The sequence below is a fragment of the Notamacropus eugenii genome, chromosome 3, assembly GCF_028372415.1.
Source record: "Notamacropus eugenii isolate mMacEug1 chromosome 3, mMacEug1.pri_v2, whole genome shotgun sequence".
NCBI lineage: Eukaryota > Metazoa > Chordata > Mammalia > Diprotodontia > Macropodidae > Notamacropus > Notamacropus eugenii.
In genome coordinates this window covers 285,689,401-285,704,214 of record NC_092874.1, presented here as the reverse complement: position 1 = coordinate 285,704,214, position 14,814 = coordinate 285,689,401, and the positions used below count along the sequence as shown (strand labels likewise).

Sequence of the window (14,814 nt, the reverse complement as noted above, 5' to 3'; positions counted from 1 at the left end):
CAGAAGTGTGTATTAAGTACCTACTATATGCCAGATATTGTGCTAAGCAATTTACATTTAATCAGAAGATTGATGATGAAACATACTACCTACCTCCTGGCAGAGAGATGACATATTGAAGATGCAAATTGAGACAGATTACTTTAGAAACGGTCAAAGTGAAAATTTGTCTTGCTTGACTATGTATATTTGTTATGAAGTTTTTCTTTTTCTTTCTTTTGTTAATTGGGAAAAAAATCTAACCCTGTGAGTCTTGAAACTTCAAATCTCTATTATGGAGGTCACAGCTTATGAGAGAGCCATATAAGGCAGTAACTTCAATATCCCTTGAACTTTATAGATACAAAATCTTATCTCTAATGTAAAAGTGAAAATGGGAATTTATTTAAGGAATTTCTTCACCTTTTTGTTTCCTAAGTGGAGACCCTTTGCCAAGAGTTGAGTATACACCCCAAGAGGTTTCTACTTGGTAAGTGTAATATCGTATTTTTTCTATTTTGTTTTAAATTCTCTGCATCTATTTCCCAAAAAATAATCCCTTTCTAAAAAGTAGAGAAATGTGCTGTTTAAATACTGATTTTCAAAATGAGGAACTACAGTGTAATAGAAATAACACTAGGTCCAAAATTAGAAGACCTGGAATTGAATCTCATTTTTCATATTTACTGTTGTTGTTTAATCGCTTTTAATCATGTCCAACTCTTAGTGACCCCTTTTTGGGTTTTCTTGGCAAAGCTATTGGAATGGCTTATCATTTTCTTCTCCAGATGAGGAAACTGAGGCAAACGAGGCAAAGTGACTTGCCTAGGGTCACAGAGTAAGTTTCTGAGGTCAGATTTGAACTCATGAAGATGAGTCTTCCTAACTCCAGGCCTGCAGTGCCACCTAGCTGCCCCTCTGATACTTCTGTGATTTGGGGGACATGGGGATAGCCTGACTTAGTGGATAGAGCACTGGACTTGGAGTCAGGAAGTTGACTTCAGACCCCATCTCTGACAGTTACTAGTTGTGTATCCCCGGGCAAGACACTTAACCTCTCTCTGTCTCAGTTTCCTCGTCTGTAAAATGGGGATAATAATGGTATCTACCTTGCAGTACTGTTATAAGGATCAAATGAGATAACATATCTAAAGGACTATGTAAATCTTAAAATACCATATAAATGCTAGTTATTATTAAAGCTAGCATTAGCTACGTTATAGTTTTATGATCCTGGGCAAGTCACTTAATCTCTCTACATCTGAAGCAGCCCTCTAAGGCTATAAATTATGTAGAAGTTGTCATTTGCATAGGTGAAGAGCATTCCCACATCAATGTCCTTAAACAAAGCACCTCTTCTCTCTGGGCTTTCCTTTCTTCACCTGTAAAATGAGGAAGGGGTGACCCAGGTGCTTACAAAGTTCCATTCCAGTTTTTATGAATCTATGGTTCTGTGAAAAGTCACCTTACCCTTCTATGCCAATCAGTAGGAAATGAGAATTTGTACCTTTGTGCCTTTGTATTGGCTGTCTATAACAGTAAGCACCCCGACATATGGAGGGAGCCTGCTGTCACAGGTTCTTAAATCTGCATTTATAAAAGGAAAGGCAACCTTTGAGGAGTTAACAATCTCCTTTAATCAAGCACATGTTATCAGAGAAAATCAAAATACAGAGAAATCAAAGATCAACAGACATGGCTTCCTCTGTCTGACCATAATCAATACATATATCACAAATCAACAGACAGGTCCAACTGCCTGACCACAGTTACCAGAGAGGAAAGCACCAACATCTGAGTTTTTAAAGCCCAGGGTAGGGGGAGGGGGATGGTGGTGCTCCTTTTTGGCTTCCCAGAGTCTCCTCTGGCCAAAGAAATATTTCCAGTCAGTAAGCCCCAAAGGTAAAACCTCACCCTCAGAGCATTTATATGCTTTTCCAAGACAGAGGACATGACCCTCTGACCCAGTGCCTTAATAGAAAAAACAAAAGGTACTTGGGACCCTCCCCTAATTAATCTTCCCTCAATGGGAAGGACCATCAATGGGTGGGGAAGATCTTTAATCACATTCAGATAGAGGCATTATACTTCTTGATTATACTAAAACAAAAACACAAAAGATCCTACTTTGCTTGGCCTCACACACTGACCTTCATGTGGGAAATTCACTCTCTCTTCCCCTCTGCCTTATTGAATTCATTCTTTCTTCCAGACACAGCTTAGGCACTACCTTCTACATCATGGGTTCTTACCTTGATGTTCACCAACCACCACTTGGTTCAGCCAAGCAATCAGACTGATTGTATTTGTAATGAATAGAAGCTGGTCGCTTTGGTATCTTATGGATATGGGCAATTCAAGTGGATTTTTTTCTCCTTTTAAGAAGTTTCTGAGTATATAGAAATGAGCACTGAGCTTGGAATTATGGAATCATATATTTAAACCAATGAAGAACCTGAAAGGCAACTGAGTTCAGTCTCCTCATTTTACAGATGAGGAAACTGAGGACACAGAGATTAAGTAACTGAGGTACCCAATTGGTGTGAAACAGAATCTAAAATCAGGTCTTCCTAACTCAAATTCCATTGTCCCATTATCTAGAACATTGTCCCAAACGTCCTATTTTCTTAAAAGTGACATATTTCTACAGGATTTTATTGCTTATAAAACGTTTTCCTCACAACAGTCCTTTGAAATAGGTAATGGAAATTGTAGAGAAAATAGTAATGGAGAGGTAACATACCTTAGTGGATAGAAAATTGGTCTCTGGGTTCAAATCCCACTTCAGTCACTTACCATCTGTGTGACCTTGGGCTAACCACTTTCTGAGCCTCCCTTTCCTCATGTGTAAATGAAGAGGGCTTGTACTAGATGACCTCTAAGGCCCCTGCCAGTTCTAAATCTATGAACCTATAACCCATTTCCATATTGATCTCAGGACTCCAAAGTACTTTGCAGTATACAAGGAAGAACTATGATCATGTAGATACTTGAAGTCAGAAACAGGTCCCACTGTAGGTCGGCAAGGGAACCAGACTCAGAAATTTGGAACCTAGGTTCAAGATTCCCCTTAATTGCCCAAGTCTCGTGCTTTAATCATGGTATATTGGAATTATTAAACTGGACTGTAAATCAGGGGTCCCCAATTCAAACCTCAGATTTCCTGCTCACCAGTTTTGTGGCTATATGTAGATTATAAGATCCTCGAGGGCAGGGATTGTCTTTTGTTCTTTTTTGTATCTCTAGTGCTTAGTATAGTTCCTGGAACATAGTAGGTGCTTAATAAATGTTTATTGATTACTGACAGCATTTCTGCACCTGTCTTCCCATTTAAAAAAATGATATGCTAATGACTCAATTTGTGAGACTAGGCCTGTGGTTTCAATGGTACTGACTGGCGCTTGGTCTGCAACTTGTATCCTTAGAGAAATGGTGCCCATTTAGTAGTTTACAAACCCCTTGAGGATTTCTGATGATAGTCCAAGGGGTGCAGACTAAAAATGCTCTAATTGTACCTTAAGCCTTAAATTATTGTACAATATCATGAGGAGCACACTAAATTACCCATGGAGATTACAACATTTTTTGTCATTGTTGAAAGGGGTTCATGGACTAAAAAAAGTTGGAAGCCACTACCTAGACATACCTGCAGTATTGCTTATAATACAGTATGTGGCAGCCATAGGACTTAAACTCTGATCTTCTTGCCCCCAGACCTTATCTCTAACCATCAGACCATACTGCCTCTCTATCACTATCTTCTATTGTAGTATTTTCATTACCTATTTCAAAGGGCTGTTGTGAGGAAAATGTTTCATAAGCCACAAAGTACCATGAGAAATGTGAGTCATATTAAAACTGGGGATGTTTAGGGCAATCAATCTGAGAGCTTTGCAAAACCACAAGAGCTTTTAGGAGTGTAATGCAGAGTACCCATTGGCACCAAATGGTTGGAGGGGTTACCTGCGAGGAGAATTCATTGTTTCTCTCTCCTGCTTCTCTTCATCCATGAGTTCTTGTTCATTCAGAATTAGTCCCCACATGGCCTCTGGAAAGGCTTTTCAGAGAGGCAGTTGTCTGTCTTCTCCACGCAGCCCAGCCCAGCAGCCCTAGGGACCAATTACATCAATTGTTTCCCCAAATTAGCTCTCAAATTTATGACCGTAGTATCCTCTGGCTGTGGTAGAGGGTCATGGACATTACATGAGGGCCTAAGATGGCCCCAGCAAAGCCTGGGGTGGGGCTCAGGAACTTTGTAACATAGTGTAAATTCCCTCCTTGGGCCTTTATGGAAAGACGTTGGACTCTTGTGTCCTGCATTGCAACATGCCCATAAAAAGGAATGAAAAAAAAGGAATGGAGAACAGAACAGTTGACTTCCAAAACAATCCCAAGGCTGAAGCTATTTGAGTCCATCCCTAATGAATCAACAAGAAAATAACATTAAGTTTCAGTGGTGGAGGGAGCACATCACACCCCATAGAAAAAGGGGACCTTGGTTCTGGGGCTTAGATAACCCTTTATATGTTGGAGGCAACACGGCATAGAAGAAAAGCCTTGGATTCAAATGTCAGATCTAAATTTTAGTCCACTTGCCTTATCACTTGCCTTATCATCTCACATGGTCTCAGTTTTCCCAAATGTCAAATGAAGAGAGTTGAACTAGGTAATTTCTTAAGTCCTTTGTAACTCCAAACCTTGATGGTTTGATGAACTAGAAACACTGATTTAGAGCTGAAACGGACCCCTGAAGTCTTCCAGTCCAATGACTTCATTTTATCAATATGGAGACAGATACATAGAAGCTGAACCACTTGCCCAAGGTCTAACCTGCCAGAAGTTGCTGAGATAATATTTGAACCTAAGTTCTTTGACTCAAGATCTAGCTCTCCTTCCATTGTATCATCAGAATACAATCCTGTCCTTGGATCAATCAGAATCCCATTTGTTACAGACAAAATGAAATATTGAAGAAACAATACTTTGTTATCTAATATGTAAGTCTACTTCATTTGTGATATAATAGGATCAAAAATTGAGAGCTGAAAGGAATCATAGAGGCAAACACCCAGCACAGACAGGATGAATTCCTTCAGAGACACACAGCTAGTAAGTGTTGGAGGCAAGATTTGGACTTTGGTCCCTCTGATTCCAAGCTCAGAACTCTAGGGCACCACTGTAATGCCTACCATGCTGTTGCTGCCTATCAGCGTGGGGCACTCCTGGTGTGAAAAATCTTTCCAGATGCTGATCAGCAATTTCCCTGTTTTCCTCCTGAGGAATTCAGTGATTTGTCAAAGTTATACAACTCATATGGGTTCAGAGACAAAATTTGAACTCAGGTTTTCTTGACTCTGAGATTGATTTTGGATACTCTATGCCATATTGTCTCTAAATATACCTGCTACATGGTGTACAGAGTAGCTGGTTTTCATCTATACCCAAAACTATTGAAGTGATCCTAACTTTTACATGTTGGTTGGTTCAAAACAAAGAAAAATGTGCCTTTCATAAGATTTAAAACTGGGAGGACCTGAAAGGTCACCTCACCAACCCACCTAATTGTACAGAAAAGAAACTGAGATAGGTGAGGTAAGTGTTGCAGGTTTACCCAGGTTATAAGTAGTGAGGTCAAGATTCCAAACAAGGTCTTCTAATGCCAGATGCAATGCTGCTTCAGGATTGCTTTCCCCTACTTGTTGCTTACTCCTTTTTACTAGATCAAGCTCCAAACTTGGCTTGATAATCATGGCCTAAGAGTTCTTGAGCACAGCTCAGCCTGAGGAATTCAATAAAATAACTTTTTTCCCAAAGCAGCCCTGCTCTCTGTTGGGTTATTGCCTCATCCTTTACTGTGCATGTCTGCCCAGGTACTGAGAGTAGGAACTTGTATCCTTCAGCTTAGCAAAAGGATGTTGTCCCTCCTTGATCATTTCTATTGGAGGTGAGAGTATCCAGGTCCAAGTCTCTTTGAGAAGAAGACTCTCCCCTAGGATACTAAGCCCACTGTTATGAAACTTTGGTTTGAGTTCACCATAAAAACCAAAAGAAAGAGCCGTGGAAGAACATGGCTGGAAGCATTTGCCCAAAGATCAGGCTGAAAAATGACTGGACGGGTCAATGGAATTTGTCTTTCTGTGATTTTCCTAATTGCACCATGGGTGACAGCCAGCCTCCTCCACACATGAATTGGTTTGTTAACCATAGCCATTAACTGACTCAGTTTCTTTTTTATTGAGAGGGAATGGGGGGAAGGTAAGAAAAGAAATACGTAGGATGGAAAGATAGTCATTCCCCAACACTGGTCATCTCCTCCTTAGCAACAATAGCTGTAGAAGGGGGAAAAAATACATGAGCAAAACAAGCAGAAGGTCATTTTCTCCCGTCATTTCCAAGAGTGATCTCAATTTTTCATAAAACAATGTTTATAAATTAGTTAGAACCCCAGAGCTATGCATGAAGAGAAATAGCCATTTTTACAAGGCTTCCTGCCATTTCATTATTGCCTGTTTCCTTTGAATTAGAGAAACACGGTGTATGTAATGGGAGCCTTCCAAATGCAGCTGTGAGCTTGCTCCAGAGTTGTCAGCCAGATGCCCTTGAGCAGAAAGGAATCCTGAGTTCCTTCAGCTTTGAGGATGTCATAAGGAGTCATTCTGGGTGGGCACAGACTGCTGGCTGCAGGCAGGAGCAACTTGAGGCAATACTGTGAAACCCAAAGTTTGTCCTCCCTTTGACTTGATATTCTTCCTGTTCCATGCCACACCCTTCTCTCCCAGGATGCCCATGACCTTCCTTGTTGCCCACAGCATGCTCTGAATAAAAATTAGCCCTCAACGAAGACTAGATTCAGCAATGGAAAGGACCTTAGAGCTCATTGCACCATCTTGCTCTTGCACCATCATCTTACTTATGTAATGAGATCATGGATTTAGAGCAGGAAGGGATTTTAAAGTTCTCCAAGCCCCATCTCTTCATTTTACAGATAAGGAAACTGAGGCCCAGAGAGGTTAAATTTCTTTCTCATGGTCACATTGGTAATAAAATGGCCAAACTGAGATTCAATCCAGATTCTCTGACTTCAAATCCAGCCCTATGCTCCAGTACCCTCATGCTTTCACTGTGTGTGACCCTGGGCAAGTCACTTCATCTTCTCTAGGCTTTAGTTTCCCCAACCCTAAAATGATAGTTTTGGAAGAGATCACTTTGAATCCTTCCATCTCTAAATCTCTAAGTTGTTACTAGGTGCCAAGTACTGTGCCAGGTGCTAAGCATACAAAGACAAAAACGAAACCATCCCTGCATTCATTTTCCCTGGCTGTCCTAGGTCATCTAATCCAGACTCTTCACTTTACAGATAAGGTTCTTGGCTTAGCCCCCAATGTCACAGTCAAAATTAAAGGCAATATTTCCATAGAACTTTCTCAAGACTTATAGAGGGCTTTGTCCATACGTTCTCATCTGAATTCTCAATGTAACCATGAGAGGTAGATATTTTATCTATGAAGATACCCATTTTTAGCCTTGGATCCAGCAGCAATCATCTATAGGAATCATACTTGTGATGATATGGGAATCATACATACTTTCCTTCAATACCATCAATCTTTCAGTGGTGTCGTGGAGAAAAGCTGATGGCTTTGGTGTCAGGGGACCTGGATTCACATCTCACCTATCATCTTAGATAAGCTATTCTGACTTTCTAAGCTTCAGTTTCCTCATCTATGAAATGAAAGGGTTGGACTAGGTAGGAATAAAAATCACACTTACAGTGCCTAACTCAAAAAGTCCTATGCCCATCAAATATAATAATATTTGGAAGGTCTTGTCTACATGCTCATAATCATCATCATTGTTACTGTTTTTCAGTGGTGTCTGACTCTTCATGACTCTATTTGGGTTTCCTTTGCAAAGATACTAGAATGGTTTGTCATTTCCTTCTCCAGTTCATCTGACAGATGAGGAAGCTGAGGCTAAGTGACTTGCCCACATATCTGAGGCCAGATGTGAACTCAGATCATCATTATTGTTAGATAAAACTCCAGGAATGGTCCAGTTATAAGAAAGAAATGTTCTTTCCAGGAAAGAGATCTACAGGAAACTCCACACTCTCTATCCCACCTATGCCTGCAAAGAGTACCTGGATGCTTTTCAGCAATTGGAAGAACATTGTGGCTATGTGGAAGACCATATACCTCAGCTCCAGGATGTATCCAGATTTTTAAAAGGCAAGTCATCCTTTCCTACATCTCTTGAGACTCCATCACATTTCTGAAGCCTATTTCCCTCTGGGATATAATATTCTAGGTTGAAAGGCATGTGGCCCTTCTGATGAGATAGCAAGGTTGAAGAACCCCAAGGACATAGGGGAACATTGGTGCAAGGGGTCATTTGCATAGTTTTACATATTTCTGAGGTGGGGGAGGTGGGGGCAGTGACCAGTTGTTCTGTCCTCAGTTAAATATCCCCTACCCTAGAGATATGTGTACCCCTAGAAGATTTTTGTCCTCCTCTTCTTTTTCCTTTATTCCTTCTCCCTTTCTTCATCTTTGTTTTCTTCCTTCCCTCTTCCTCCTCCTCCTTCTTTTCTCCCTCCTTCTGTCATTAAGAGTTTCATTTGTAAAATGGAGTGAAACTTTTAGCCTTGTCATCCAATATTCAAAAACGTTATTGAAATCGACACCCTCCATGAATTGTTGCAATGCCTAACAGAAGGACAAATAGTTTTCAGGAAAAAATGGAAAGAGGCAGAGGGAACTTTGGGTTTTGTTTTCCATCAAATCACATTCCTAGGACAGCCAATGATTCCATTGAGAATAAATGCAGACTAGTCATCTACAAACTGATGGGGTAAACTATTGTTGATCACAGAGGATTGGGGGACATAGGGCAGAGCTGAAACAGTGAGCCCCCCATGTCAATAACCTGTCGGGGTTCCTGTGCCCAAAGCTACTGGGAGGGCAGAAATGAGTCAGTTTAATAGACCTGAGCTACGGGAAGGGAATTCCTGAATAGGGCTCCAGAGGACAGGGAGTGGAAAATAATGGAAAGGAGTTAATATGAAAGAAAGAGGTCAAGGTATCAAAGGGAGGGTCTGATGAACATGAGGAGTAGGATGGGATGGAGAAGGGGAGAAGATGATATAATAGATGAAAAATGTAGGAAAGGAGAGTGTCTAAGGGAGAATTCTGAGGATGGATGGATGGATGGATAGATAGGTAGATGGACAGATAAATGGACAGACAGATGGATGGATATATATAGTGTATGTGCAAATATTACATGATTATACATATATATATAATCATACACATATAATTATATAAATGTATTATATGTGTATGTATATGTATACACACATATATCATAGTGGGGTGGAGCTAGAATTCTAGTCATATATACAATCCATAGACCTTATATCTAAAGCAGGAAGGGATTTCAGAGACCATCTTCCATCCCTTTCATTTTACAGATGAGGAAACTGAAGTCCAGATAGATGAAAGGACTTGTCCAAAGATATACAGATAGCAAGCAGCAGAACCAGGGTCCAAGCCCAGGTCCTCTGATTCCAAATCCTGTGCTCTTTCCACTCCCCAATGTTGCCTTCCCAGTAAACTTCAATTATCCAGCAAGACTGAAGAAAGAAACATTCTGCTAACCTCAATGGCTTGGTTGACTGAGAGTTCTACAACAACTCTTTGAGATTTAACCCTTGTTCCTGAAAATCTTTCCAAAATGGATTAATCCAATTTTCTAGTTTAGGGAACACAAAAGAAACTTCCTTTAAGGACCCAGGGTCTTTCAATGCCTTATTACTGAGTAAAGCATCTTTCTTAAACTATAGTTGTAGATGGGAAAAATGTAGCAGATGGAATCAGATGCATACTGACTCCAGGTTACAATGGGGAAAGTGATAGTTTTTATCTCATTCATTCATTTATTATATTTTTAGCACTTGTCCACTAAATCCCTTAGACTTTATTTTATGGTTATTGGCATCATTTTCTTAAAAGTTTAAAGCAAGAGAATGATTGAGAGGCAAGCATGGTATAGGGCAGTGATGTCATATTCAGATAGAAAAGGAGCCACTGAGCCATACATAAGGATCCCTGCAGCACATATTGAATTAGAAAACCACACATTAACATTATCTATGTTTTATTATATCTTATTTATTTTGTTAAGTATTTCCCAATGACATCTTGGACCACAGTTGACGGTGTTTCTAACCTCATGCTTGACACCTCTCAGTAGACAGTGAACTAGCCTTGGAATCAGGAACACCTAAGTACATATCTCAGTTCTTACACTGTTGGCTGTGGGACCCTGGGCAAGTTACTTAACTAGGCTGTGTGCCCTACACAGTGCCTAAGTGGTAGAACAGTTACTGATGTTATTTGATAGAGTTACTTTTCTATATGGATGTAATCAAAGGACCAGTTAAAGAAACTCAAGCAAATATGATTCCAGTTAATTAAGAACATTTAACCAAAATAACAGCCATTTCTTTGCTTTGATTGTAAACAACATCTGATACATTTATATAAGTTTTGCCTGACGGATCAATCAATCAATTAACAAGCAGGATTGAAGAACCTACTATATCCTAGGCACTGTGCTACATGCCAGAGACAGAAGGACAAAGAATGAAGGTGGCAGAGATGGACCCATCAAACGTATAGGAGTTAATTCTGCAGAAGGGAGCCTATGGTTCCCCCAAGGGTATGTCTGGTTTAGAAATGCATTCATTGTTGTGACTTGTCCTTAGTTTTGAGGATCATGGAGTGATATCTCAACACCTGTGTGAAATGGGCATTCACTACAAGGAACACAGCAGCCAGAATATTCTGTCTGATCTTATAATCTGGGAGGAGAAACTCCAAAAGTCATAGTGACACTAATTTGATGTCAATCAAAGGGACTGTGTGGTGGCAAATAGAGCTGAGTTGGGGGCTGCCAGGTGAATAGGAGGAGACTTTGAGATAATCCTTGGGCTCCATCCAGTTACAAGGTGGGGCCTGACTTTCCCATCTGCCCAAGTGCTTATAATCTAATGTAGCTTTCTAAAGGAGAAAGTATTGGAGAGGAAACTCCCTTCTAGCCCTGCAGAAGCTTAAGTGGAAGGTGCCAGATGGAGCATGAGGCTGTTGCTAAGTTTGGCAAAGCGAAAAATAAATAACCCACGGCTGATTTCAAAAGAGTGAAAAGAAAATAGGTTGAAAGCAAATTCTGAACTGACTTCAATACATAGCCAGTCATCCACCTGCCAAACTAGCAATTCAAACCGAGCTCACATAAAGTCTAGAGGGACACAACCTCTTGTCCTGGGGCAAGTCTTGGTTGGAATGAAGGGAATACCTCCTTAGAAACAGAGATGGGGGAGGGTTCAGCTGGTATCTGCCTTTCTCAGATTTAAAACAAGAGACATCACAAATAAAGGTTCAATATCCTTTCTCAGCAGGGTGTGCTTCTATACTTGGGGGACTCATTGGTAAGTTCCGATGACCAAATTTCAGGAAGAACATTTTAGGAAGGATATTGACAAAGTGAAAGGAATCCAGAAAGTATGGCTAGGGTACTGAGGGGACTGGAGACCATGTCATGTGAAGAGCTGTTGGAGAAAGTAGTAATAATATTTAACCTGAAGAAGGGAAGACTGGGATCATAAATAGAGAGCTGGACAGGAACTTAGAGGTCATCTCATCCAACATTGCCTCATCCGAGACAGTTTTTGGCCCCTTGGGTCCGTTATTATAGAACTAGGCACCCAGAGGTGCAGATACTCATGTGCCAAAGAGAAAACCTACCACCACAGCCTTGTTTCCCTCTCTGTCAACCTCCCCCCAGCATATATGAAGGCATGCACACACATACACACACACACACACACACACACACACATGCACACCACCTGGAATACACCCACCGTGAAAACAAAACTTATTGCTCTGTGTGTTGAAAGACTACTGACCTAAACCAACCCCTACAATCATAATCTTCAAGTATGGAAAGGCTATCCTTGTTCTCTGGCTCCAGAGGTCAGACCTAGAAGCAGTGGTTGGAGGCTGCAGAGAGGCTATTTTTGGTTTGATGTTTTTAAAAAAAAAAAAAGACTTCTTAATAACTGGAACCATCAAGACATGAAATGAGATGCTTTAGGGGGTAGGAGGTTCTCAGACCCTGGAGGTCCTTGATGAAATGCTTAGGGGCCATTTGTTGGAGATTTCCGGGTCCCTGACTGGTTGGGCTCCCTGGCATTTTGTGTTCTGTGACACAAGTTTATTTAGCAAACATCTGAGTATTTTTAATTGTACAAATTTTGGGACTCCCTGTTGAATTAGATGCCACAATGAACAAGGCACAATGTTTTTCCCTAAGGCACTTGAAACAACAGGTACCCAAGTAAGCTTAATGATACTGGTGATGTTGATGGATGATTGGAAACACTCTGGGGAGTTGTCTTTCTAGTCCTAAATGGTGGATTTCCCACATTCTCTGTTGGCTGCCTCTCTGAGCCACTGTCAAATTATCTAGAGTATGTCCCACTTCCCTGTCTGTCTTCCCTTCCCCCAGTTCAGGAGCCAGGTCAATATTCTTGAGTTAATACAGTTTAGTAATGTCTTTGTCCATAATGGCTCCATAAGGATGCTGGAATTAAGTTCTCTTGCTGGCTTGTTTGCATTTTTTGTTCTTCTTTCCTTCCCTCTCTTCCTTTCCTTCCTATTTTCCTTCCTTTTTTCCCTTCCTTCCCTTTTCTTCCTCCATTCCACTCTGATTTCTTTCCTTTCTTTTTCTTCCTTCATTCTCTTTCCTTTCCCCTTCCCTCCCTTTCTTTCTTTTTGTCCCTTCTTCCTTCATCACTCCCTCTCTTCCTTTCTTGTTTTCTCTTTTTCTTTTTTTCTTTTCTATTTTCTTTTTCTCTCTCTCTTTCCTTTCTTACTTTCCCAGAGTTAGAACTTTAAGTTCTAACAAAGTTAGAACTTACTTTTCCCAGAGTTAGAAAGGGACCTCAGAGGTCATAAAGTAAACCCCCTCATTTTACAGATAAGAAATCTAAGGCTATAAGTTCATAAAAATAATGATAATCACAGGCATTTGCATTGTGCTTTGAAGTTTACAAAGTGTCTTTACATACATTATCTCCTTTAAGTCCCAGAGAAATCTTGTGAGATTGGAACTGAAGATATTATTATTCTCCCCTCCCCACTTTTTTTTTATAAATGAAGAAACTGAGGCTTACAAAAGTTAAATAAGCTTACTCCCCTTCACACAGATAGTATACACAAGGGGCAAGATTTGAACACAAGGCTTCCTTTCTACAAGACCACAGTGATTTACATAAGCTCCACACAGCTAATAAGTATTAGAACTGGAACTGGAACCTACATATTTTTGTTTTAAATTGATGTCTTTTATTTTCATTTCACCTTCATATCTAATACCCATTCCCCTCCCTAAAGTCATCCATTATAATAATGAAAAGAAAAAGAAAGACAAAAAAAAAAATTAAAGTATTTCAACAAAACTAACCAACATCCTTCAAACTCAGGTCTTATGAGCAAATCCAACTTGTTTTCCCTTATATCATAGTGATTATCTGGAAGAAAGATTAGATTAAAATGGATATTTAATTTTATTTTTCCCTATCATATTTTTGATAGTTTCAGTGCTTGGGCCAGAAAATTCAACCATAATCAAACAAACTAATTGCCCAAAGAGGCAATATGGGGAGTTTTCATTGAGCCCCCATCATTTCTTCAGGCAGAGTCATGAATTTCTTAGCACACTTTCCTAAAATAAACTCCACTGTGATGCCTGAATTTTGCCATTGCATATGGAAAGCACAGGATCATAACACTGGCTCATGAGCCAACTAATTACTCTCTCATCAAATGGATATTATTAAATATCAGAAGAAAAAGTCACGGGCAAGATCCTCCCAGTGGGCCTCCACTACCCTCAACATGTATAGAGAGATTAGTGATCTCTGAGATAATTAGGTCAAAAAGTAAATTTAAAACCCAGCTCAACATTTGGAACAGTCCCTGGAAATGACTACAAAGTAGGGACGACATGACTTCTGGGGACTGCCCAACACAGAGGATGCACCCGTCCAGTCCATGGGACATGCCAGAGGTTCCAATGTGACTTTCTCTTTCAGGGGTTAACAGAAATACAAGCAGACACAGTTGTTTCTTTCTAGGGAAACTATTTTGATTTGGGAATTTACTCTGAAACCCACCTGGAACTCATTACCAACAAAGTTTTTTAGATTAAAAAAAAGTCTATTTTATTAGTTCTTTCTGTGAAGGTTTTCTTAGGCAGAGAGAGAGACACAGAGACAGAGAGAGACAGAGACAGAGAGAGAGACAGACAGACAGAGACAGAGAGAGACAGAAACAGACAGAGACAGAGACAGAAAGAGACAGAGAGAGAGACAGAGACAGAGAGAGGGAGAGAGAGAGACAGAAAGAGACAGAGAGAGAGAGAGAGAGAGAGACAGAGAGAGAGAGAGGCCTTACGTACACACTGACAATGCAATTGGACCAGTTAAGTCTTTTTTTTTTCCAGTTTTGTCCAGAAGGCATCGTTCTGTTCATGCCCATCTTCCCATCATTCCTCGCCCTCCTGCTGACCCCATCACCACCTTGCCTCTCCCTTGCTTTCCCAGTTTCATCCTCCTCCTCTTTTCAAATGAACATCCACGAATATATTTATTCTTACTGGCACCAATAACAAGCCTTTTCGACAGCATGGAAAATTTCCTGATTAAACAAAGAAAATAGTCATCTTCTTTGTTCCTTGAGGTGTGGAAATCCAAAAAGGATGATATCC

The 14,814-nt window shown here is 40.3% G+C and overlaps 1 protein-coding gene across 1 annotated transcript in view; it reads left to right on the top strand.

Annotated features, from left to right (window-relative positions):
- The window catches only part of LOC140534579 (tyrosine 3-monooxygenase-like), a 70,767-nt gene that overhangs the window by 19,713 nt on the left and 36,240 nt on the right, over nucleotides 1-14,814 (top strand). The window contains exons 6-7 of the mRNA XM_072655753.1: nucleotides 419-469; nucleotides 8,062-8,207. Coding sequence (XP_072511854.1) covers nucleotides 419-469; nucleotides 8,062-8,207 — 197 coding nt within the window. The remainder of the gene's footprint in view (nucleotides 1-418; nucleotides 470-8,061; nucleotides 8,208-14,814) is intronic.